The sequence below is a fragment of the Brachionichthys hirsutus genome, chromosome 2 (assembly GCF_040956055.1).
Source record: "Brachionichthys hirsutus isolate HB-005 chromosome 2, CSIRO-AGI_Bhir_v1, whole genome shotgun sequence".
Classification (NCBI taxonomy): domain Eukaryota; kingdom Metazoa; phylum Chordata; class Actinopteri; order Lophiiformes; family Brachionichthyidae; genus Brachionichthys; species Brachionichthys hirsutus.
Genome location: NC_090898.1, coordinates 12,900,696 through 12,926,631, shown reverse-complemented (window position 1 = coordinate 12,926,631; position 25,936 = coordinate 12,900,696). Strand labels below are relative to the sequence as shown.

General features: G+C 43.9%; 1 protein-coding gene across 2 annotated transcripts in view; it reads left to right on the top strand.

Annotated features, from left to right (window-relative positions):
* Positions 1 to 2,184: 2,184 nt before the first annotated feature.
* LOC137909696 (cadherin-4-like) overlaps positions 2,185 to 25,936 on the top strand; it is a 200,517-nt gene continuing 176,765 nt past the window's right edge. For both annotated transcript variants that reach the window (XM_068754167.1, XM_068754160.1), the window contains exons 1-2: positions 2,185 to 2,241; positions 3,234 to 3,345. In XM_068754167.1, the coding sequence (XP_068610268.1) occupies positions 2,185 to 2,241; positions 3,234 to 3,345 (169 nt within the window). The remainder of the gene's footprint in view (positions 2,242 to 3,233; positions 3,346 to 25,936) is intronic.

Sequence of the window (25,936 nt, the reverse complement as noted above, 5' to 3'; positions counted from 1 at the left end):
CATTACTATTTGCTCTTACTCCTACAGTGCTACTCTCACTGGACCCTGATTTACTTCGGTGTTTGTAGATGGCTTGTGATTCATCCGGTGTAGTAAATGTAGACTGTTTTATTCTCCTCCCCCTTATCGACGTCGCCGTTGCTATTCGTATTGTGTCTGGTCTAACGTGTTGCTTCTGCAGGCCTTATGCTCACTGCCCCTCATCATTTCTTCTTTGTTGAACCCACAGGACCTTTGTGTCAGGGAACCATCGGTGACTACGGATCAATGAACCAACTTAAGGAAGTGCTTTGAATTTGCACACTGCTTGACAATTTCCGCCTTTTAATTAAACACCAATACAAGAATTTCTGCATCGGTCTTGTGATCGAGCAAACAGGAAGTTAGGAACAAAAAAATATATATTGCTCTCCATTGGGAAATCATGCAGGCCCACGGTTCCCACATCAAGGACCCCCGAAGCTGAGACGAATAAAATAAAACCTTTTTTTCCGGAGGTATCCTCTCATATGTTACTTTTGGATTTTCTATTACGGATAGGTTTGCTATATCAAGTCCAGAACCAAAACGGTCATGAATTATGTAATTATTTGCTCATGTGCTTATAGAGAAAACAAATTACTTCATTTGCTGGAAACCAATAGGAACTCCCTCAGCAACTCCTGGGTATCCCTGAGCCCCGCTCTATTCTCTAATCTCTTACACCTCTCTCTCTCTCTCTTTCTCTCTCTCTCTGCTATAAGAAATAAAATTTATTCATCACACGGTTTGTGGAATTTAGCTGTTAGCTGTGTAATTCCTCTGTTTTCAGTGGATTTGCTCAAAGCATTGCAGGAAGGGTGGGCACAAAAACAGCCAGAGTGAGCTGATGGATGATGGAATGCAGATGATGGAATGCACTATGGTGCGTGACAGAGACAGAAAAGAAACCTGCCAGTCGGTGCATTAAACGGAACAAGAACCATAAACACAGATCCCATCAGGAAAAGAAATAAGGATATGGCGTAGACATGAGAGCTGGAGCTCATCCTCGGGACTGAGACGAGAGCGGTGGTGACACACAGAGGAAATTGGCTGAGCAGGTCACATAAACAGATGCAAAGTAATACTCTGACATGACCCTGTCTGCCATGCTTTAATCCAAATACTGTTTTTTTTAAAGAGAACTGAATTTATTTCTATAAGAGGCGCTGACATAGAATTAGAAAAAACATCCGAATCAACCTTTGTTGAACTTTTATTATGATTAAAAATGCTCTTTTACACTCTCACTCTCTGAAACGCTATTGGATCGGAGCTAATCTTACGAAGCCATCAGTGGGATGAGTTGCTGTTGTGCTGTGCAATGTTTTTGAACCGTATTAAGTAATATAGCGGTGACACAGAGAGAGAGAGAGAGGGGGGGGGGGGGGGAGATTATGGCACGCGTTCCTTAATCTATTTTTCACTTTGGCTGATCCCTGCAGGTCCTATGTGAACACGTGACGCACGAGGCGTCTGGCCCTTATGCTTGGCATGATTTTAAATCAGAACAACTAAAAGCAGATATTAAAGGTTCCAATGCGCTGAGAGTCTGCGTGTTTACTCAACTGCCGAAATCTAATAACGCACACCCCCAAAAAAGGCAAAACATACACGCCTGTGAAGTGGGATTGGAAATTCCACGGTTGATGAGTTTACCATGATTCTAGATGATTTTTTTTTTTTGCACGGGAACCTGAACCGTGGTTTTACTGACCCTTTCATCTGGAGCCATAAGGCTGCTAAACTACTCAGTTCACCCACGGAGAGGGATTAAAGAAAAACACCGCGGCTGCACGGAGAGACGCCGAGCTGGACGCGTTTGAGTTCCAACGAGTGTGTCTTTAAGTGCGTGCGCGCGCGTGTGTGTGTGTGTTGTGTGGCGTTTTCCCCCTCCACGGGGTGATAGGAGGGGTTGGAGAGAGTGACGCGGGCTGCGCCTTGGTGCTGAGCGGAGCGCACGCAGCCACGCACGCACACCTGCAGATGAGAGAGCCGGTGAGACCGGGAGCTGAGCTGCAGCACTCTCGGGGAGGGACGCAACTTAACGAACAGTCCGGACAAAGGAGGAGGGATTATTACACATCTTTGAGAAGCATTTTACGCACCGACCCTCTTTCTGCTCCCACGTTCAGGCAGTGCTGCGTCGCTTGTTTTGCCACCATGAGAACTGACTTCGGTCTGCTGCTGGCTGCAGCCGTCCTGCTCAACACATTCCGGGTGAGATTTATCATGTTTGCGTCGCAGCACCGCTTGTTCTGAGTGCGTGCGGGGGGGGGGGGGGGGGGGGGGGTGAATGAAGTCCTCCGGTGGGATGGGGTCCGGTTTTAGTCCAGAGAGGAGCTGCTCGTTCTCGTTCTCGCCCTACACGCGCGTTAATTGGTTCCTAATGATTTTCACACAAATAAGAGTTAACGATCCACTTTTTGCTGGCAGCTCGTCTCTGGATCGGCTTTCATCACAAGATCCTTCAGAAGTTAAAACGGCTGCGCTGCCTCAACACTAGACGACACCTTTACTGGTGATTCAACTTTTTTTTAAATTTATTATTATTGAGCCCCCCCCCCCCCTCCAATGCGTCCGTCAAACTTACATTGGACTATCGCGGTCTCGCAGCTGAATGAAATCGGCGCCTGTGTGCTGCTCTGAGCGGCGCTCAGCCTTTCTGCATGTCGGGTTCCGGACAAGAGCGTTTGTGCTCCAGAATAAAAGAATAACCAAACACACACACACACGCACCTTTTCCTCCTAACCATCTTATGGTGCGTAATCGCATCGCGCATCACGAGAGGACTTCGTGCGTCAAGCCTCCATGGCACTTGTGCTGTCGCGGCTCAGATCGTTCAGTTTTCACCATCAGTGAGTGCTAAATGTTGGTTGCAAAGTTTTTTTTTTCTTCCCCCCCCATCTTCTGCGTTCCTCCTCAGTTCTCTGGACCTCCTCATTTACAGCCAGCGAGACAATTCTGCTGCATTCATGCAGTTTTCTTTTTGTGGTCTCGGTTTACCACGAAGCACGACACTGATCCCTCATCAGTGTTTAATCAGCAGCGTGCCTCCCCGAGTCTGATAGACTTGTTGATTATATTCCTTCTAACCGCTTTGCTAGATGCGTCACTTATAGCTCCCATGCAGGCCCTGTGCCAAAGAGAAGAATGAGATCAATGAAATCCATGTTTATCAATGTCTTGCATTGTGTTCTCTCCCTTCCAGAGGAATAATGGGGAGCCTGCTTCCAACAGTCCCTGCCGAGCCGGCTTCTCGCAAAGCTTCTACTCCGTTCTGATTTCAAGGGATGTACTCCAAGGCCAGGGCATACTTAAAGGTGAGCCCTGTAACTGACAAGTCGCTTCCTTTTATGTTTTGTCAAGAACACTTGGAGTGTCTGTAAAAGAGCCCCCCCCCCCCCCTCCCAGTTTCACGTGCGATAAAGCCACCAAAAAGGAGCCGTGTTTCGTGGCGCGTCTTCAAATCCAGCTATGTATGTCATTTTCAGATTACTGAAGTGCATGGCATCGAGTAAATTGATCCATGTGTTTAAAGGCTGCTTGTTCACATCTGCAGCTGGGAATTAGAGAAATGACTGGATCCGGTGGAGCTTTGCGAGTCTGCATGCGCACCGGTGGGAGGCTGCGACGTAGAAAACTGAGCGCTTGTTTCAAACGGAAATCTGTACACGGACACACTTCATGCTCTTCATCGTAATCCAATTGTTAGATTCTCCTTGTGTGCATGTGGGAGAATGTTTCTTTTTAAACATTACTGCACTTCTTCAACATTATTTCTCTGATCTCTAAGTAGGCCTGCCATCACCTTGGCAATACAAGGTTTTACCCAGTTGTGTTTCTGCTCCAATTACACAATGAGCCAACAGAGTTCGAGGGCCCGATAGTCCAGGAAACTGAATCGACATCCTATGTCTAATCTGGCTCTGCTCCTGCCAATGTGGGCTAATTGCAATTCTCTATTGATCCCAATGCCCCCCCCCTCTCTCTCTCTCATAGCTCAGCTAAGCTGTATTGTTTTGCTGTGGGCACACACAAGCTCTTTAGTGGGTCGACCGGGTCTTCTGCACCTACACAGTATATATTTCTCACTCTCTTTTTTAGCAGCGAGAGACCCATGCAGCTGTCTAGACTCTCTCTCGCTCTCTTGAGTGTGTCCACACACACACCTTTAAGATTAAGGATACTATAGAACAGCTTCAGTGCATCATTTATGAGTTATTTCCTCTCTTGCGTCTATATTTGTGTTTGCCCTTTGCTGCTCTATAAGTCTGGTGGAAGGTGCCAGCTTGATTCGAGTGTTTCATTAACTTCAGTATGTTGCAGTGTGGCTGGAGGAGGGACTTTTCTATGAGACATTGTCGCTGGCAGTGGTAGTGACGTCTTCAGCCCAGCAGGGGGTGTCAACACAATCACAAGCAATCACCAAATGAGCCATCACAGCTGCACAGGAGCCATTTATTTCAGGAGAGCATTATTTATCTGGTTTTGTCTCCGGGAGATGAAATTGTTCTTTCAGGCAGAAGCGACTCTTCAGCAGGGCAACAGGCTTGTTTTTAGTCTGAGGGATTTAATTTACTGCGAAGAATGGATGTTTTATTGCGGTTTTAATGAAACCCCCCCCTCCCCCCCCTCCTCGCCCCCTCTTTGTAAGCCACAAACACTGCCTTGTCATCAGACACACCTAACATTCTCCACCTTATAAAACATACATAATTAGGAATTTATGCAGAACATTCTTTCGGGGGGGGGGGGGGGGGGGGCATCGGGATCTTGTTTAATTTGACCAATTTTTGTGTTTCCCTTTGCTGGCGTTACACGTGCGCTTCTTCATCGTGGCACACTCGCAGCTGCAATGTCACTGCCATGTCCATCCGAGGGACGGGGACACACACACACACACACACACACACACACACACAGACATCCACGCAAACCATCGCCACCGGCAATTTACAGGGCTCAGCCAGTTGATTTATGGTTGGTAAGGGTGTCACCGGAGGGAGGCAGGAAGATACGCTGGAAAGGTTTTAATAATAGCATTGTTTATCCCAAAACTGTCAGATGGGGGTGGGGGGTGGCAGGAGTAATGACCCCCACTCATACGCAGACACATGATGGGGAGGATACCTGGGTCCAGACAGGAGGTCAGCAGAGAGGAGGAGGGTGTTGCATTTCACTGTTTAGCACTTTGAGTGCAAGAGTCCCGCTGCTATCAAAACCGCCACTGCGGATCTATCAGAACAAAAGCTGCAGACGGGGCCCGGGCGAAATATCTGCATTTATTATGATCTCAGACTCACCTGCCGAGTTTAAAAGCCGAGCGTGTTAAACAGTTGTCGTTCGTCTTTTTTTTTTGCATGGCACCCATCCCTCACCAGTCACTTTTTCTTTTTCATCTTTTCTCCTGCATTGTTTTCATTCATTTCCCTTTGAAGAGCAGCCTTTAGATGACTCCCTACACATTCTCTGTGGTCTCTGCATTTACATATAAAATACCGCATGCTGCATTGTCTTTGGTGGAGAGAATTGATTTGCTCCATATTTAAACCTGAAAACCTGAACCGAACTGCTGATTTCGCACCCGTGGGCTATTTTATTGGATTGAAAGGTTGACATTTAATGATTATTTTAAAATGTGACTTGGTTGGTAGCTGTATTTACATTTTGGCAGCAAACTGATTGCTGTTTTAATTTCCGTCCAAAAAAAAAAGAAGCTGTTACTTGAACAGCAGATAAACAGCAGGGGGGGGAGGTGACCGAAAGGGTTTAGTCGTGAGGCTTATGTTCACGTACAATGCATGTAAGCACACACACACACACACACACACACATACAGCCAACCATTTTCTCTGTTGTAAAATCCACTGAGTAAAATGTTCCATTGGTTGGAGTCTTTTTTTTTTTTTTTTTTTTCTGTGAAGAGCAACATCTGAGTCTTAAAATCACTTCACTGTTTAAAAATATGGTTCAACAATGGATGCCGTCGTGATGTTTGGAGCGGAGTGCATCCCAGATAGTCAGAGAGAGGAGGACTTGGGCTCCGGCCAGACTGGCACGGAGAAACAGAGGCAGCTATCGTAACTTCATCCCATGTGTCCCTCTGAGTCTGTCCCTGGGTTGGCGGTTTCAGCCCAGTGAGCCCGTTCTTGCTGACCTTGGAATTTGTTTGGGTTACCGGTGGTTTCAGGCAGCCGTCACTCTCTCTGTGTGTGGTGGGAAATTCTGATGGAAGCATGTGCTGCTTTTGGACACGTCTGCCCCTCGGATCCTAACAATGTTCAGGAAGGTTCTCGAAGGGGAACTGGAGATTCTAATTGTAGTCAAAGCGTCTAAAATTGTTTGGCTCGGTCTTATGAATCTAGTAGCTGATCAGCCAGAATGAACGTGTGTATTCAGGAGAGCGTATGTGTTATTAACCCTTTTAGCTCCATGCAGAAATACGTTTACGGATGCACTGTAAAGCACTCCGTGCCTCTCACCGCTGGGCGCGCGCACACGCACGCACGCACGCACCCACACACATACACGCGTTCTCTTACCCTCTTAAACGTACACACCAACTTGTGTTTATTGTGGTGTCCTTGTATCAGAGGAGGCTCACCATTCGGATGATGGCATTTGAATTCATGTCTTGTTTCTCTCACCCAAATCGCTTTTCTCTCTCCCTCCAGTGTCACTATTTTCTGTTTTCGTAGCATATTCTAGTAGGAAACTAACAGAAATGTATTAGGGGCGGGTGGGGTAGGGGGGCTTAACATTGATAAATGAACTGAATTCCTCAGAGCTTTTGTTTTCTCCAGGTTAACATCTCCAGCGGCCAATCGAACAACCTCGTCAGCCAGCTTGAGTCGTGTTTCGCATTTTGTCCTGTGACTCCCTTCCTCCCATTCGCCTCCTCCTGTGTTTCCCCCAGTTCTGTGAATTGTCCCAGAAGTCTTCACCCTCCTCTCTGGGTATTCAGTCTGTATTCTCCTTCCCGTCTTTGCCAGGTTGTGATGTTTTCTTGCAGTGTTCCAACAAGCCAGCTTCTACTGCTCTAGTCCTTCTTTGCCTTTTTGCCTTCGGACTATTCACCTGGTATTTGTGTTTTGTGTTTGGCTATGAACTTAAACCACACCATCAGGGGCCAAGAGTTTTATTTTTCGGTCCCATTTCCTGCTGCAATCAGTTCTGACAGCATCCAGACGGCCCCAGGTCTCTGTTGCCTCAGCTTGTTGAGCTTTCCTGCAAGGGATTTTTAAAAATTCAATAGCCAGCCTGTTAGCTCACTTTGGGCTTTGCCTTCTGAATATCATTTTGCAAGTTGTAAATCAGAAGTTGAAATATAATGAATATCAATTCCATCCAAATCAGGCAACTTCACAGGATCCTTTGTCCTTAGATATTAGCAACACACCAAGACACAACCAGAGCCGACACATACACTCTGACGTTGTCTTGGTGATGTGGGGGCAGACTTGTAGGAGCCTGAAAAAATTCAAAAATCTCTTTTCTCATAATACGGAACAGCGGACGATGCGTCCAATTTCTATTTCAACCTCAAGCAGAGTGAGATCATTTTGATTTCCTGTTTGTGTTTTGCACCAAAATCTCATGATAGTCATCCTATTAACTGGGTCGATAGCAGACATGTAGTTTTCCTTTTCCCGCCTGAATCACTTTCATTGTTTTCTAATTATGTATTTTCCTAATCTTTTTTTGCTCAGTCTTATCTCTCTATGATTCTCTCTCTTGGTGGTTTTGTCTCTGCAACCTGATCCCTTTTATCCCTTTAATATCTGTTACTGTTAATAATAATGCAAAAATGCAACCCAAATCCTTCATCTCTCTATGCCATCTGTTTGAAATATTGCACGGTTTGCGTCTCGTTTTTTTTTTTTTTTTTTTTTCCGAAGATATTCCGTCACGGAGACAGGTGCAGACACATCCGTTTTCCCATGGTTATTAATCGCAGAAACGCATGAGGCTGACATTTGTTGAATCTCCGGCGGAGTGGCGGTGCATGCCACGGACACGCTGAGGTGTCGGTCTCTGCTCTTCGCGCTGGAGGCTAATCTGACCTTGGGGAGCTGTCACGAAAAGCCGGTTGACTTATATTTATTGAAAGTGTAACCTCAGGCCTGATGTATGTCTTCAATTGTTTTGAAGAACTTTGTCAGGGTTGTCCACAGAGGCTCATGTAGATGATTTAGTCACATGATTTACAATTTATTTTCCTACCAAGGCCCAGACTTGAGTATTTTATGTGAGAGGAAAAAAAAGTGGTGGGGGGGATTGGTTACACCTGCAGGAGTTCCTTTTGTTTAATAATATTAGACATGGGACCCTATACTGCAGAAACCGTTATGTGCTGTGTGTGTGTGCGCGCGTGTGTGTGCATATGGTGGCTGGATGGAGTGCGGTCATCCGTCGCTCTGTGCATGGTGGCTGTCCTCCAGCTTTTTCCAAGTTGCTCATTAGAAAGGCAAGCAGGAGAGAATGAGAAAATAAAGAAAGCAGGTGGAGGCTATTATGTTTTAATGAGGTTTTTGACGTCTTCTCCCGTTGTTTTTTGAGGACAAAGGAGATCGGGAGGGCGGGAAGGGAGACTTCCTGCCGACTGAGCAAGATCTGCGGTGTGTGTGTGTGTGTGTGTGTGAACTCTGCATCCTTGTCATCTGCTTGGTACATTAAGAGACCTCCTGCCTGGGTATGATGGGCTTTCTGGGGTCCTGCAGGACCAAAGTTATTGCCCTCCTGAAGACATCAAACCCGTTTAAGGACTTTGCTTGGACTCCAGCGCTTTAATGCACAGATGGCCTGTTTGAGCTGTGAAAGCTGCAAGATGACAAGGGAGCATTACCAGCTCTGCTTTTTCTTTTTTCTTTTTTTACTCTATCTGTCTCTTATGCACACTCGTGCTAAGGTTAGGACTTTTTCTTTGTGCTGGCGGCATCAGATTAAGACACCACATTGACCGTTATAAGGTGCCTCTGCTGTCTTTGGTAAAATAGTTTGTCCCGAGGAGCAATGAGCAATGAAAGGTTCTCTCTGGACTGTTCTTTTTGTTGTTGTTGTTGCTACGATGCACTGGACAGGAATCACACCAGCAGGATAATGATAAGCCTACAAGGCTGTTTTCTCTTTTCACAATGACCACATCCTCAGCGAGGCTAATGTCAGAAGAGGACGGGTGAAATAGAGGGTAGAGTGGAGAAAAAGGTTAAATTGGAAAGTTTCAGATAAGGCACATTATCACATAATGTGCTGCTCGCTCTTATGTCCCATCCATGCAAACATACACAAAGAGACATACAAATCCATTATGGCACGCTAAGACAAGTTGCGTCCAGATTTTCCTCACAGGCCACCCACTACTCAAGTACAGCTTTGGCCTTGGCCCAAACATTGTGGTGTCCTCTCTCCGCCCACTCACTCCCGACTCCTCCGCTCTTTCTCTATGAAACATTTATATTTAATTACAGCCTAATTGATTAAGTAAAAAAAATAAAAAATGAGTGCAAAGATGACCAATAAAGCAATGATTCAGCGATCCCAGTCCGGAAATTTAATATTTTGTAGGTGTGCTGCGATAAAGACAAAAGTGAAACCATTTTGCATTTCATAACTTGATGATGATGAATATATTTATTAGATAGAATGTTAGAGTACAAGTACAGTCACGCAGTAGCATATATTGCAGTACAATGAAGTCAAACATCCTGTCTAAGAGGAGCATTTCAAAAAAGCCCTTGCGGTCTTGTTTCCGTTGAAAGTCCTTGGTACATAAATCATTTAACAATACAATTTTCACAATACAAATAAAAATAAAACCATATTAAATTACTTAATTGATTCAAAATGACGTTAGAAAAATAAAAATAATTTTACACCACAGATGCAAACTAACAATAAATTTAAAATAAATTTACCAAATTTACCAAATGTATAATACCCATATAGTCAAGATGATAAAAGTGCCTCCTTGACCTCTTCTAACCCAGCCCTAAATTATGTATCTGTCCTACTTTCCTGCAAATGAGATCAGGTGTCAGTTATTGATAATTTAAGAGATGTCTTTTTTTTCCAATCAACCAGCACAAGCTGAAAAGTCTGGCTAGGACAAATCCAAGAGCGTTAAAGCCTAATATGTTATTCCTCCTCCTTGAAGATTCCTTGCCTTTGCTGAGGGAGGATGAAACGAGGGGGGGGGGCTCACGGAAGACCGGGCTGTCTGGTAATCACTAATTGTGTCATGAACTCCCTGTGAAATGTTCCCCATTAAGTTCTTAAGTTCAGCAGACAGCCAAATCATCGCATTCAAACAGGGGAGCTGTGCAGGAACACGGGGGACATCGGAAGAAAAGGGTAGATGATTCAGAGGTCAGGAAACAGAGAGCTACTAATCCTAATTAATCAGAAGACAATGATTTGTCCCTGTGGTATTTCTTTTTCCTGTGTCCTTTGTTATTCAATAACAATAGCAAAAACAGGGCAAAAAAACATGCCTCCAGAGGCGCTGGGGTCTGACGGTGTCTTACGATCCATGTCAAGATAGAAGGTGGATTTGTGTGGGAGACATTTGTCGTATCCCCGAAGCGCCTATGTGGCTTTGGGCAGATTCTGCTGGCTAGTTCAGCCAATTTTGAGGTTGCTCTTGACTATTGAACTCTTCCTCTAAGGCATTCTGGCAAGGATTGCAGGGCCAATTAATTGGAGACCTACAAGGTCATAGAGTTTTGGTTCAAAGCTACAACTGTTGTCCGTTATTTTCTCAATGAAAATCACAAGACCTCAGAAAACAAAATGTTAAATATTGATGCAAATCATTAAAAGGTCTCGGCATGCGGGTGTCTGCGTCAGGGCATGCGGTCGTTTTAGCCTCTGTGTATTTTCATGTATCCACAAAGCATGCTGGGACATTGCGGAAAATCAATGGAAACGGTCAGCAGCACAGAAAAGGCCACAGGCAGCGTGTGTGCTGGTGTTTTGATGCATCATAAGAGAAAATGGTTTGATCATTAAGTGAGGATTCTTCATTCATAAATATATACATCTTCCAAGATGACTGTAACAAAGATTACTGTTTTATCTCTTCAAACGATGTGTGTTTTGCTGCCTATTAACCCGGGAAGCTCTATGTCAGCGTAGGTTGTGCTGTTCTTTCTTGTATTTTCCTCGGCTTGGTGGCAGCGGGGAACGAGCAGCAGAGCGGAGGCGTATATTATTGCAAAACAGAAGAATGTCATAGATGGAAAGATGTGTCAGAGCATCGACAGGAAGCGTTAAAACATCCACATACGGAACATTTGAGGTTCACTGACCAAACATGCATTAAAAAATAAAACATTAGTATTGAATCCATGCAATTGACGATGTATTAAATCTGCTTTGGAGCGCAGTCATGTTCAATTATTTTATGGAAATCCCTTAATTTAGCAGAATACGCATTTTCATAGCTTGATGTCCGTACGGCATTCTTTCTCTAAGACCTGAGGAATCAGAAGTCTGATTAAAACTTCACCGGATTTTCATTTCAGTATGAGATGCAGGCTCTGACGGCTGACATGTGACACAGTAGGATTTGCCTTAATGCCGGGTTCCGTCATGCTATTGGTTCAGATCATGACAGAACCAGCCATTTCAAGCCTTGGGACCAACACGCTTGGCCCGAATCCCTTTCTTCTCCCGCACCCTGTCTGTCTGTTGTCTCTTCCAGCACATCAGAGGAAGAAGCAAAGCGCGAGGGTAATAAAAGGCCCGCTTTCCTCCTCTGGGCCTGGGAAAATAGAGAGAAGCAGATAAGTTGTTGAGCTCTGAATCTGAGGATGATCAAAAACAAAGTGAATCTCGTGGCCGGCGAGGGAATGGGTTCCTGTGAGGGAGCGGCGGCGGCGGGGGGGCTGACAGAGGAGGAGGAGGATAAGGACTGCAGGAGAATACACACTCGGAAGAGAAGACAGTGTTTGCTCAACTCTGTGGTAGAAAGGGCTGAGGAGCTGCAGGTTAGCAATCGGGCAGATGGGCTGGTATCTGTGCTGTAAGCTGGGGCTTGGACGGACGGAGCGACGGGTTCTCCGTGTACCGTTCTGTGGTTCCCGTCCCATCTAGCGGAGTTTTGGGTTCCTGTACTGGTGATTTGTATGTTGTTGGCCTCAGTTTAAAGTGGAGATAATGAATCTTACATTGCCTAGGCTTTGGGGAAAGGTTTTTAACACATAGTTGAATATTGCACGTGCATAGACTCTTTCACACACGCGCGCACACACACACACACTGCTGACTGCCCGTCGATGCTTGAGGCTGGGCCCTGGTCTGGGGGTGTGATTATCCTCAATTGCAGAAATGAAAGGATTACAAAGCGGTGGTGTAATCCAGCTGTCAATCACGCCTCATTAGCAAACATGGGTTTCATAGCAGGCAAAAAGAGTAAGGAGAAGATGGGCATGAAGTGGATAAAGGGGTAATGGGGGAGTGATAGAATATAGTTGGAGTGGGAGGGGTGAGAAACTGAGCAAGTGAGGAATGACGGGGGTGTGTGAGTGAGTGGGAGGAAGAAGGTAAAGAAAGGAGGGGATGAAGAGTCGAGGTAATAGCCTCGCTATTCTGCTCAGGGGGCTGCGAGGAGAGTTTGTGTTGAGCTTTTATCCCCCCCCCCCCCGCAGCACTCACACAAGAAGGTGCAGGGAGTCTTTGCCTTGTCAGCCACATCTCAAAGCCACAGTTCTGCATGTTGTTCCACGATTAATTAAAAATAGCAATTTGTTCATTTAATTGTAGGGTTTGCCCCCCCCCCACTCCTTTTTATTTTATTTTTTTCCTCTTTACCCCCCCCCCCCCCCCCATCTTGCTTTTAATGCCATTTGCTTCCTCTCATCCTCCTGGCAGGCTAATTTGCCCTGCAGCTTTGAGGAGGGGAAATGAAAGGTATTACGGAGGAAGCCTTCAGATGGTTTATTAAGAATTGATTCACCATGCTGGCAGAGAGATAGACAGGAGGGAGACATGCTGATGTGCCTCCCAGGCAGACAACCTCAGGCTATGGGTGGGAGGGGGGGTGGGGGCGCTGCAAAAAGCAGAATAATCTGCAAAAAGCAGATTATTCTCATATTGTTTTGGTGTCTTTGCTGTGTACAGTTCCAAACCACATCCATTGATCTTTGAGTTGAGATCGTCCCTCAGGTTCTGACCGAAGCCCCCGTCATGGTGAAGGAGTTGGCGGCATATTAGCAATGCCTAGCGATACATAAAAAACAGTCTTGGAGAGAAAAGCGAATGTTTGGAGCGCGCAAATGTTCGTGTGTCTCTGTGTGGCCCCGCGATGCGCTGGCAACACGTCCGAGGTGTACCCTGCCTCTCTCCCGTAGCAAGCTGGGATAGGCTGCGCACCTCTCCCGCCTGACCCGCCAAGCGGAACGGCGGCTTGTGTTTGGGACGATTGTCTCATCCACAAGAAAATGGATGTTTGAAAACAGTGAGAAGGCTACGCTGCTGTCACATCGTCCTGCTCACGAACAGATACACACCGGACAGCAAGGCAAGGAATAGATGACAGATCAGAGGCATTAGAGCTTCAAAGCTTGGCAGAGAACAGCAAGGAGAGACGACAAGCTGATTGAAAGCTGATTGACTATCATGCTTCTCATCCCTACATGTGCCTTGTGTCAGGTGAGGTTGTTGATTCTATTTCCAATCTCCACGTGTTGATTGGCTACTGCTGCGTTCCATTTCCTCTCATCGCAGAAGTGTGGCGATTCTCATTATCCCATCGCTTAATTTATGCGCAAATTATTCATAGTTTCAGACACTTCATGTTGTGTTTAAGAATATTGGTCTGGTATCATTGTGTGTGTGTGTGTGTGTGTCTGTGTGTGTTCCTTGTTTCTGTTTTTACAGCGAAGTGCAAGAACGTTATAAAATTGGAGGTGCTGCTCGTCGAAGATTGAACTTGTGAAAGTTTGTTTTCTCTCCTGCCAAAATGAAATGAGCAGAAGAGAATGACATAGAAAAGCAGAATAAAGACACTCGATGGGGCGGCGATAAAATACTTTGTGCAAAAGCTCACAACAGCGGCGTTGTCGGCATCTATGATGAAAAGCATTGACGGAACAGAAGCGGAGCGTAATGGCGCCATCCCAGCCGAGCGATGTGCAGCGTGCACGAGTGTGACTGTGCTTCGTGTGGCTTTTTGAGTCCTCGTTCTCTTTACCAATGACCGCCTTATTAGCGGTGTTAAAGTGGGAACGCTATAAACATCGCTGAGTTGGCAGGACCAGCCACGGTGGGAGTTGCAAATAAGAGGACTTCCCAATAGCTTCTGAATATAAAAGACTTGTGTTATGACAATTCATATGCAGTAAATTTAGTCTTGCATTGCCACTTCATTTAACTGTTTTACCATATATAACCATTTATAAATTGAAACTGAATACCTTTATCATAGTTCACTGTGTTCTATGGACTCTCAGATGCCCTTCGGCTCTGGCGGCATCCATGCACTGAACCTTTTCATTAAAACGCTTGAAAACGATTTCCTCGTTCTTATTCTTTCCTTTTTTTATTCATCTTAGACAACATGCTGCTCTATAATGACTTCTTCTTCGTCCGGGGTCGCCGCAGCAAACCGTCCTCCACATCACCCTGTCCCTTTGAATCGTCCTCCCCAACACCAGCCACTCTCATGTCCTCCCTCACTACGTCCATGTGTCTCCTCCTGGGTCGACCTCTAAACCCCGTTCCCCGGCAGTTCCATCCGCAGGATCCTTCTACCGATATGGCCGCTCTGCACTATAATGACTGTTAATAAATAATGTCTGCGGTTTGCTTCCTCTGACTGGCAGCATTTTGTTCCACAAGGTTGAATGGCTGTGGTTTTGCCTTCACTATAATCTGGACAGTAGGAGAGCTTGTATTTTCCGGCCAGTGGAAAGTTGGATGTGATACCTGCTCGACAGGGGTGGGCTTGAGACACATGACACTGCATTGAGCACAACAACATTAGAGGGAGAATATTCTTTACACATTCTTGGTCCTCCTTGTAAAAAAGAGGTGGTGACATCTTTCCTCCTTTTGATCCATATTTCCACTCAGGCAGAGGACAGGCTAACTGGAGATGTGCTATAGAGGGGGAAAAAAAGCTATTTTTCTTTGAAGCGCACACATTTGGTGCTCCATGCATCACATGTCACATTAAATTAACACAATTAAATTGTTTATCTCAAGTCAAAAGCCCATTGTAAGTTTGATGAAGGATGACCCCCCCCCCCCCCCACTTGCACGTGTGTTGCTTTTGTATGTCAACGTGGAAGTGATTTGTCCCACAAATGCAGACTAATGAATCAGGCGTCCTGCTTGTGGGCTGATATTAGCCTGGCTAGCAGGTCTCTTTGATGTGATTAGCTCCATGCTCTCTCTTGACAAATTAGGCTGTCCTTTCCTCACAGCTAAAACACTAATCTATGCCAAAAAACAAAGACACTCCCTTCAGCCTACCAGGAGATGTCGCTCCGCATGTCTGTGGACGTATTTCAGATTGATAAATAGAGTAGCTAAACACAAACATATGGATAGATAGACATACTTGTGTCATCTTTTCAGCATGAACATGCAAACATGCTTCTGAATGGACCCAGAATGCTGCAGACATTCAGAACAGAGCAACGGGAAATGATTTCCTTCATCTGTTTGCCCTCAGATTTATGCACACATAAAACGTCCGTCCTCATCCTTCCCGCAGCCTCAGGGATAATTTATAAATATTTAACTTTCATTTGGATAGCAGACCTGAGAGGTAATTGTATTGGAGGGCTCACTCTGAAACTTTTTGGATAATGGCATTTTATCAGCCCGCTCACTTAACAAAGTGTTTAATGTGAGGCTTGGATGGGTGACCTGAGGTAGAAAACGTACAGGTTGCATATATTACACTTGTCTTACACTGCATCTGCAAATTGCATGTGAAGAATTCTCATGTCATCATCATTGAACTCAGAAGAGTGGGCTCTTTCACCCCTTTTCCACCTAGAAGTCAAACACAGTAAGACTTATTCCAGAATTAAAATTCATGTTTGCACATGGAGCAACAAAAAAAAAAGTGCTGACATTGCATTGTTGATTTGATTGTTAATGGTTGCTGCGGTGATGAAATACTTCTGCCTGTGCTCGGCGACACACAAATCAGATGCTTGCCGTTTCACCCGTCTCCCTCGGCTTGTGGCCCCACCGCCCCACTTCACTGCTTCACTGTGGCAAGTGGAGACTCTTATCATTGATTTTCTCTTTTCTCGCCTTTCCTCTGTTCACTCCCCGCAGCTCCTCCCAACTCATCTGGCTCCGACAGAACAATGCAGCAGTAGGAGTAGGGCACTCAAGGACAGATTAGATTGTTTGGGGATTCTCATTCCTCATTTTTTTTTCATACTCTATCTCTGTTTTCCAATTCTGTTGCGCCGTTCCACTCTTCTGATATTGTATATCGGCCTCTATCGCTTGCTATTGCAACTACCTGTACTGTAGAAATCTCTGCTGTGCCTTTTCCATGCGTGCCATGGTTAAAAACCTAATTAAGGTTAACACGTGTGTCATCTTATTTATTTGTGTGCGAGTGTTTTTGTGCCTCCACAGTGCCGAGTGTGGCGGTAGATCCGTGGTAATGACTCTGCTCCACTGCCTCTGTAGAAGTCAATGAAGCTGAACTCATTGTCTCGCTACATGGAAGTCAACAATTGTGTGAATTCCCTGGTGACACGGCAGCCACTGCTAAACCAGCACGCTCAACGTGTCTCACTTTGTCCTTTGTCTCTTTTTCTGTGTCTATGTGGATGCATGTGTGTGCTTGTGGATTCGTTGTTGCATATCCCATTGAGTTCTTCCAGAGGTAATTGAGCTTAAGGAGTGCTGTGATTTAATTTCCATGTATTTCTGTATTTAATTTTGAGTTTGCAGTCTATGCAAAGAAGCACACACCAACTTCTTATTTCTGAACACCAGCAGGTCAGAGGCAAGTTTTAATGTTTTCTTTCGGAGCAGATTTTAATCATTAAATGTGATATTTATTTGCCTGACCCCAATAGTCAGCTTTGTGACTGCTTATATCTTTATAAATTACATCCCAGGACACGCAGCCTCCATTTGGCAGTGCAGCTGACATGGAAAGGAAACACTGCTATTATTTTTCTCCAGCAAAAAAACCCGCTGTGGCCACAACAGTGGCTTTATTGGAATCTTCCAGTTGCACTCAAACCCAGATAATGTTTCGCCAGCACACTGCATTGCAGAACAGATTCACTGGTGAATGGGTTAACCTCAAATTTGGCCAGTCTGAATGGAGTGTGAGGGGAGAAATGCGATGGGACGTCTGTCATAAAAAAAAGGAGGTTAGTTGCATGGAATGTGTATAATGGGATGGTTAACCAAGATGCTGGAGGAGATTTGCACCGTGGTGGCTGAGGTTAGCTAATTGCTGTTTGGGATAGGATGAGATAAGATGGATGAGGTTTGTGTACGGCATCCGAGCGCACGGGTGGCAGTTCGCTGCAAAGGCTTTTGCCCTTTTGTGAATGCAAATAATAACTGCCACGGCAAAAAAGCAAGAGCCTACGCTGCTCATTACATTCCTTTACTGCTTCTTTTCTTAAACAATTTTGTATTGCATGTTATCAATGAATGCATGAGGGAAAATATCAAGATAAAGAGATTCACAGGTGAAAATAGCCTGCACATTTCACATTTAAACCACTAGTACACATGATGGAAAAACCGGACGTGATTTTAGGGAAGGGGAAATAATACAGATCTCCTGAATGAAATTCTACTGCCCACCAAATTAATTAGAATATTCTACCTAAAAACACCATGGATGCAATTAGTATAGAGACGGAGAGTCAGCGAGCAAGTGCTTTGCATGGCAGTTGCTGCCCGAGTCTTTTGGCACCGGATGGCTTCTGTTACCATGTTTGGAGTGCATAAATTGGTCTGTTGGCTCACAAACTGTCCTCCTCAGTGTCCATTTGTTTCCATCATTATGGCTTCCGAATAGACCAACTGTGGTATCTGTCTTAAATAGCTCGCTTAGCAGAGATTTACTCAAAGTAAACCAAGTATTTTTTTTCTTAAACTGTGTGTTTAAAGAACGCATAACGCCAGCGCTGTCAATTTTACCAATTAAAAGAACTGACAATTTAGCATACAGACTTGATGTGTGAAGTCTGGTCTTTAGTCTGGGAAGGATGAAATCGTTTTTCTGTGAGGAGAGAGCAATACCTTTCACTGAATAAGGTCCAGATTTTGTGTTCTCGCTCCTTGTGGAGACGCTTTTGTTTGCAGTGGCCTTTACCAGGAAATGTCAGAAAGCGCCCAGGCATCAAGGGCCACCCCTAGGGCAGCGCCCCAGGCTGCAACGAGTAAGATGAATATAGGGAACACACACGGAAACACCCACATAAGCACGCGTACTCATACATGAAATGTAAACACACGCAGCGGGGTCATATACAGTTAGGTGTGTGTGGTAACGTGCACCAACCTCAGCACCTACTATGAACATGAACTAGGAGGCGTTCGAAGACATTCACTCGGGTTTTGTTCAATCCTCTGGGAAAAGAAAACCATCAATCTTTTGAATGGTGATCGTTTTATTAGAAATGAATCAGTGTTTGAACTGTGAGATTTCATCATCGGCAGGACATTGAGAGACAAAGATCACAGCTTATTATAGCATATGACATTTGATGTATTTTTTTCCTGCCTCTGTTTGTATTTTAGCATCATTGTGCTGCTAAACTAGGCCAGTGGAGACACTGACATTTACACTCAAAGACTAATGGGACGCCTGAGTCGGCCTAGCACTTGCTGCCTCTTTGTGGGGGGGTTCTCAGATCAGGACTGACTAGACCGCACTCCTTTCCCAGAGCGCCTGGAACCTTATTGTACCCTCTCTCCACATGGAGTGTCAAATATTCTCACTTTTTCTTTGGTTTAGCTGAGATCAATATGGCTGTGTGTGTGTGTGTGTCCCTATGGTGGGTACAGCCGGAGACCCTACTCGACACGCTGAGAAAGAGCCTTGGGGAGGCCGCAAAAAGAGTGTTGCATTGTCTCTTCTAATGGAGGCCGGGGACTCATGGAGTTCTGCAAGGCCTTCCTCATACCGGTGATTTATTCTGTCTAAAGGCTCATTTATTCTATCCCAAGGCTATGTTGTGAAAAACATCTCTAATGATGATAGTAATACCCAGTGGGTTAAGATGTTCGGGGGGGGTTCTTCATTGCCCATGGGATGTCTGAGCCTGACCTGTTCTTTGACCATCAGGCTCATCTCTGCCTATTGGAGCCAGAAGACTCATATGACATAGCTTGAAGGCTGTCTTTACCTCAGTGGTAAACTCATATATCTCCATTGCACATCATCAGAATACTTTGTTTGGAACTGCACTGACGTTCTGACGCTGCAGGGTAATGAAGACTCTGCTGTTTTAACACTGACCTCACTGGAGAAGAACTTAAGAGCGCACCAAATCAAACATATTACCGTTTCAGGGTGGACTTTTTGACAATATATGCTCATCCGCATAGTGGAAAATGGAGGACTGGATGCTTTCTGGGCACCCTGTTCCCAAAATGCTTCTCCTGTGTCTGGTATAGTTGAGCAATTGCCAAATCCATTATAGCCGCTGAAGTTTTCATTCATTCATTTCCACCGGCTGGATTTTTTTACAGCCGGTTTTGGGGATTTGATTCAGTGATTCTCAGATTATTATGGACAGCTGTTCTGACCTTAAGAACATCAGTACCCCAGCATGTGAAAGGAAACCTGTCAGAAGAGTGCTCTTAAATGTTAGATTTACATGTTCTCTGCAAATGGAAGCGGCTCCATTTGATGTGAAGGAGAAAGAGAAGCAGGTGTCAGAGGCAAAGAAAAAATAGAGCATGAGCTATGGATGCATCCTTTGCTCTTGGAAATATCAATGTTATTACGAGTAGCGTATCATTTACAAATTAGGTTTGACATTTTGGATGGCGGTGGGTACTAATGGCGAATTGAATTTCACTTGTGTGATGAGAGGAATGTCTTGCCTTTTCCCACGTGCCACAATCAGTCCTGCAGCTCCAGATGTTACATACAGTTCCTCTGTCCACTCTGTTCATAACTCCAGAGCGTCTAGGGTTCTTTGACTTTTTGCTCCTAGTCCGATCTGAGTGGAGGGTTTCATCACCAGTAATGAGTAGGATGAATGGAATTAGTGAGTAGCTTACTACTAGCCGCGATTCACTGCAGACCAGATGGGCATAAACCAAGATAAATAACCTCAGAATGAACCTTTGCCGATGTTCAATCTTGCAGCTATTGCTCACACTTCTTGCAGGGTACTGTCCCACAAAGAGGATACTAAGGGGACAAGGCTATTGGTGAACCCTAACTTTGTGCTTTAAACATCTTAGTCCCGATGTCCCACTGCTCGGCGAATATTTGCATAATCTTTGAATATATTCCACCTTAAATGACTCACATTTTCACACATTCATCGTAAGAATTTACACCTCAGAAGTTGTCACCTTTGTAATTTTCAACCTTTAAAGTCTATTTCATGTCTTCGCAAGAAGCACACACGCGGGTAACGCGTGAACCAAGAACTATTTGCTCCAATCATGTCACGCTCATGTCTGTGATCCAGTTAGGCTGTGGAATGTTACTAAGATATGCGTCCCAGATAGAGCATAAAGCACCAACGCAGCACAGCAGCGAGGCATCTCTCCAAGGCATACACAGATACAGCCCGGTACAGACAGACATTCCTCATAAACACTTCAACCAAAGCGAGGGCTATGCTGGCATAAGAGGGAAACTACATCCCCTGAATGCCATGGAAATTGCCTTTGTGAAGGAACGGCCCCTGAAGGCCCCAAGGTAAACATGAAAAAGATATTGGATGGATACAGAGACAACGCTGCTTTTCATCTGTTTTTGTTTTTGTTCAAACCCTTGCTGGTGGTGGTCTGTGATTTAAGAGGGTCCATGGATAATAGCGATGTATCCTTGCGACTCCCACAGATGTGCACCCACCTCTCTTGCAGGGAAAATAATGAATCAGCATCTTGCCTGTAGCGTTTATGTGATAAATACACAGGCACAATTACATCTGCACTTTATAACTGCAGGTAGACTGATAACAGTGCACCGGGAATTGCCATGCTCCTTAATTATCGTTTGCCTGACAGAAGTGAAAGAGTAGTTTCATCATCAGTGTATTTATTCATTCATAAACATTTTAGACCTATACTAATCATATTAGTTGTTGTTATTGATGTTCCTTTAGAATTGATTTTAGAATTCCAATTTAGAATTGATTTTAAGATTTTACTGATCGCTTTTAAAGCTCTTATGGGTCTGGGCCCAACTTATATTTATGATTTATTGACTTTATATGAGCCCCCCCGCAGCCTGAGATCCTGGGGTCGAGGATTTCTGGTCGTTCCGAAGTCGAGGTTAAAATCAAAAGGTGACAGAGCATTCGCCGTCAGGGCCCCTCGGCTTTGGAACGACCTGCCTGAAAATATAAGGCTTGCAGATTCTGTTACTTCTTTTAAAACACTTCTAAAAACGTATTTATATAGACTGGCTTTTAATTGATGGAGTCCACTGTTTTAATTACCTTTCATTTACTTTAATTACACTTTTTTAAAATTTATTTATTTTTATATTTTTAACATTGTTTTATTATTTTATGATTATTGCTGGGTACCTAGTCTCATCGCTTGTGCCCTGACGCCACTGTTGCTTTTATACACCCATTTTACATTGATTAATGTTTGTTTAATATGTATTTTTTGTTTATATGATTCATATTGATTTGTTATCTGTTAAAGCACTTTGGGAATTTTATTTCTAAAAAAGTGCTATATAAATAAAGCTCATTATTATTATTATTATTATATCTTGTTTCCATTTTAAAGTGAATTTGAATGGGGATTTTGTCTTAGCTTCATTGACTTTAAAGGAAGGTCCCATATTGTAAAAAAACTCACTTTTCCCATGTTTCTTACAGAACTATTATGGAGGGTTTGGGTCAGTATCATCCCAAAAACCTCTAAATAAACCATCCATTCAATCCTGCATAGTTGATATTTAATTTTTAGATTTTTCTTTACAGTTTTGAAGGTTGGACATCTTTTCCATAGCCTGCATATAGAACATTATATCCCCAGGGCATGGGTCATAGGATGAAGTAAAGATCATATATCAAACTGATGTATTGATCAGTTTGTATTTATTTTTATTTTTATTTTTTGGGGGGGGAATACCTTACATCAGGTGACTTGTCTAATAATTTATTATGACCTATCCGTATCACTGCAAGAAACTACTGCTACGGTTAACATAGCCGATGACCACAGAAAGCAATCTCACCTCTATACAAGTCAAGTCTGCTTTGCGGCTAGATATAAATGTCCTCTGATTATATAGTAGGCTGGTGAAGTACTTCACTCTAGGTTAATATTAGCAGGAATATGATGAATAAAAGCTGCAGTGCATGATTTGTTTCCCATTTTAGCTATGCAGCATGCACTGTGATATCCATACACTTGCAGCACTTGACGCATTTAGAGAGAGAGAGAGGAGCTCACATATCCCTTTCAGTGAACTGGATTGACAACGTCAGCATTTCTCAGACAGCTGAACTGCTAAACTCATTGCCAAGCTGTGATAAGTAATTTCTGAGGAAGCAGCCTTATCTTTCTCTTAAGAGGAGCAAAGTGGAAAAGTGGGCACAGGAGATGAGAGTGGTCTAGAGAGGAGGTAGCCCAGGGGTGCTCACACTTTTTCAGCATGCGAGCAACTTATAAAATGACCAAGTCACAAAGATCTACCCACTAAAAAAATGCAAAAGATAGAATTATTTTCAAATATAAGGATTCTTTATTGAAATGAAATACAGTAGTCCCTCGATATAATGCAGTTCATCTTCCGCGACTTCGCTGCTTCGTGGAGTTTTTTAATGCAAATTTTCAGATTTGTTTTTTTGCACTTGAACGCGCATGTGAAGCGGCGCAAGGACGAAGCGGCACAAGGACGAAGAGGCGCGGTTGGAGGAACTGTGAAATACACGCGAGTCGCTATTAATCATCGAATTAAATAAATAAATAAATAAATAAATCATTTCTCATGTGTTCAACCTCGTAGGTTGATCATTAAAATTAAATTTGTTATTTAACACTTCATGTCCCTTTTTAGGTTTCGTTTCTTCCTGTTGATATATGTAGCCGCTGCCGTTCCGCTGTGCTAAGCTATCCAATAAAGCAGCCCATGGAGGCTAAAGAGGGCACGAGTAGAATATTTGTTCTTTTGCACTCCAAGCGGCACTTTCCTCGACCTGCTCGCCTTAACATTATTAATAGGAAAACGTTTACCGTACGTACTATATATTTTTATTTCTCAAACAAATGTCTCGTTCTGAAAACAGGTTTTGATCTTTGGTTTCATTCTATAATACTGTACTGTACTGAAACAATCTATGAAGATTAATGCCTGACTGTTAAAAGTGTATAAAGAACATAACCCCCGCGGTGGACATCAACATACAATGGGGAAGTACATCAACATACAATGTTGAAATCGCGTTTTCACCCTAGAACAACGGGCCCCTTGAAACAACCACACAACAACCCCTTGTGTGGTTGCTTCAAGGGCCCCCGTTCTAGGGTGAAAACGCGATTTCATTGTGTGTCGGACAGATAATGATTAATAAAGTACAGTGTCCCCTCATTTTCCGCGGGGGTTATGTTCTAAAAATAACCCGCAATAAGTGAAATCCGCAATGTAAGTCAGCTTAATTTTTTCTTACAATTATTATACATGTACATATGTTTTAAGGCTGTAAAACCCATCACCACACACAATGTATGTTAATGTACCCTGCGTAACTGCATGGCCAATATTGCATAACACAATTATTAAATTGCGTCATGGTGGAATGGTACTTGGACTTAATGATCTTCATGTGGGAAAGGCTGACTCCCATAAATAAGTAGAGTGATAAGTGGAGTGAGTAATGCAGTCAAGGAGGCAGCACATTTCCTCATTTTGGGGTACTTTTCCTCCGTGAGCAAGTTCCAGAACCGTTCACAAGGTCTTGGACTTCAGTTTGATGTCGGCTTGAAGGGCCAAAATCTCATTATCTACTCCAGAGGAGTTCAGGTGAAACAGTGATGCAATTTTTGATGTGAGTGTCCAGCGTCTGGTACGCCCCCCCCCCCCCCCCCCCCACACACACACACACACACACACACACACACACACACTCCAATGCAAGAATAGCCCCAAATTTAGATTTGTTGTCAGTGCCTTCCATTTCCATTAAACAGTGTTGGTTTTTCCTGCTCCTGTTGATAATTTACCATGAACCCGGAAGTTATACAGGCAAGTGTAATCTGGATTTCCCCAGTTGCTCTTTACCTCCAACATCACATCTTTGAAGACTCTATCTGGATGACCAATGACTTCGAAGGTCTGCACTGAGTCCCCGTTGTTGTCATATGTGAAGTTTTGCAGGAGAGTGAATTTGCCATGTTGTTTGTCCATTCCATAGACAGAGAAGGACCTTGGAGCACTGCTGATGCGACCATTAGGTTCCTGCTTCTCCGTTATATGTCCCAGTGAAACATGGGTTATAACCACCGGATGACTTAGGGAGATATGTATATGCCCGTGCTCCCCTGCCATGGACCAGCATTTACCAGGAACGAGTGGAAGGGGGTGTTGCTCAATAACAACTTGGGGAATGTTTGGAAAGACATGTATAGGTATCAACCCCAAAAGTGTCATGTCTGGAGGTACATATTTGTATCCTTTCGAATGGCCAATGACCACTGCACCTTGCGACGCCAAGGCAAAATTTGCCATGCTATTTGCAGGAGGTGAAATATTTCGCAGAAGGTCTTGCATCTCCTGTATTTTCACAATCAGTACACCTGATATTAGAGTCAATATAGCAACAAGGAGTGACAGTACAAAAGTTGGACTACAGCTCCATCCTGTCCCCATGTGGTTGTCAGAATATTTAGAATGATGACTGACGTCTTCTAATTGCTGATTCCGTCGTCTTTTCCTCCTCTGCCAGACTTTGTATGTCACCTCTTTATATGAAATTGAACGTTGGCCTTTTTCATCATAATAGCCGTTTGATAAAAGCCGATAACTTTTTCGGCACATGCTTGTCCAGGAAATTATGTATGGACTTGGAAGCAGACCTTATACACATGGGCAGACATGCTTCCTTTGATCTCAAATAAAAGGTTCCTTTGATGTGACAGGTTAAAAGGAGTGTAAATTCTCATTGTCTTTGATGTTAATATTCAGACATAAATCAGTTAAAATATTATGTAAATGATATTGATTATTACATCATACAATATGTGATATTCAGAGAGGTCTTGCAAACTGCCTCCAAGACCCATCACTGGATGCCCATAAATAACCCATAAATAAATCCTCGAACTCCATTAAATTAAATGAGTGATTTCTTATATATATATATATATATATATATATAGCAAGCAATGTCTTAAATGCTTGCTTAATTTCATTGCATCACCGTGTGAAATGACAATAAAGTGCGATTCTATTCTATTATCAATAATTGCATCCACAGCTAATCCTAACTAAAACATTAGCCTATCCCATACCTAATCACTAAGTCAAGTTCAACCAAGATGGATTTTCTCACCCCCCCTTTAATATTTAAAATGTCCCATACCTCTTCCTTCTATAAAATCGTTCTTCCCTCCAGCTCATGCAATGTTCTTGGAGATGTTTTCCACCTTGTCCCATCCTAGATGCTTTAGCTGGTGCATCCACTCTCCGGGCTCCACTGGCGTGGAGCTCGGGGAGAGGCCATAGGCACGTTCTGCATTCTGTGGAGTCGGATAAATCTT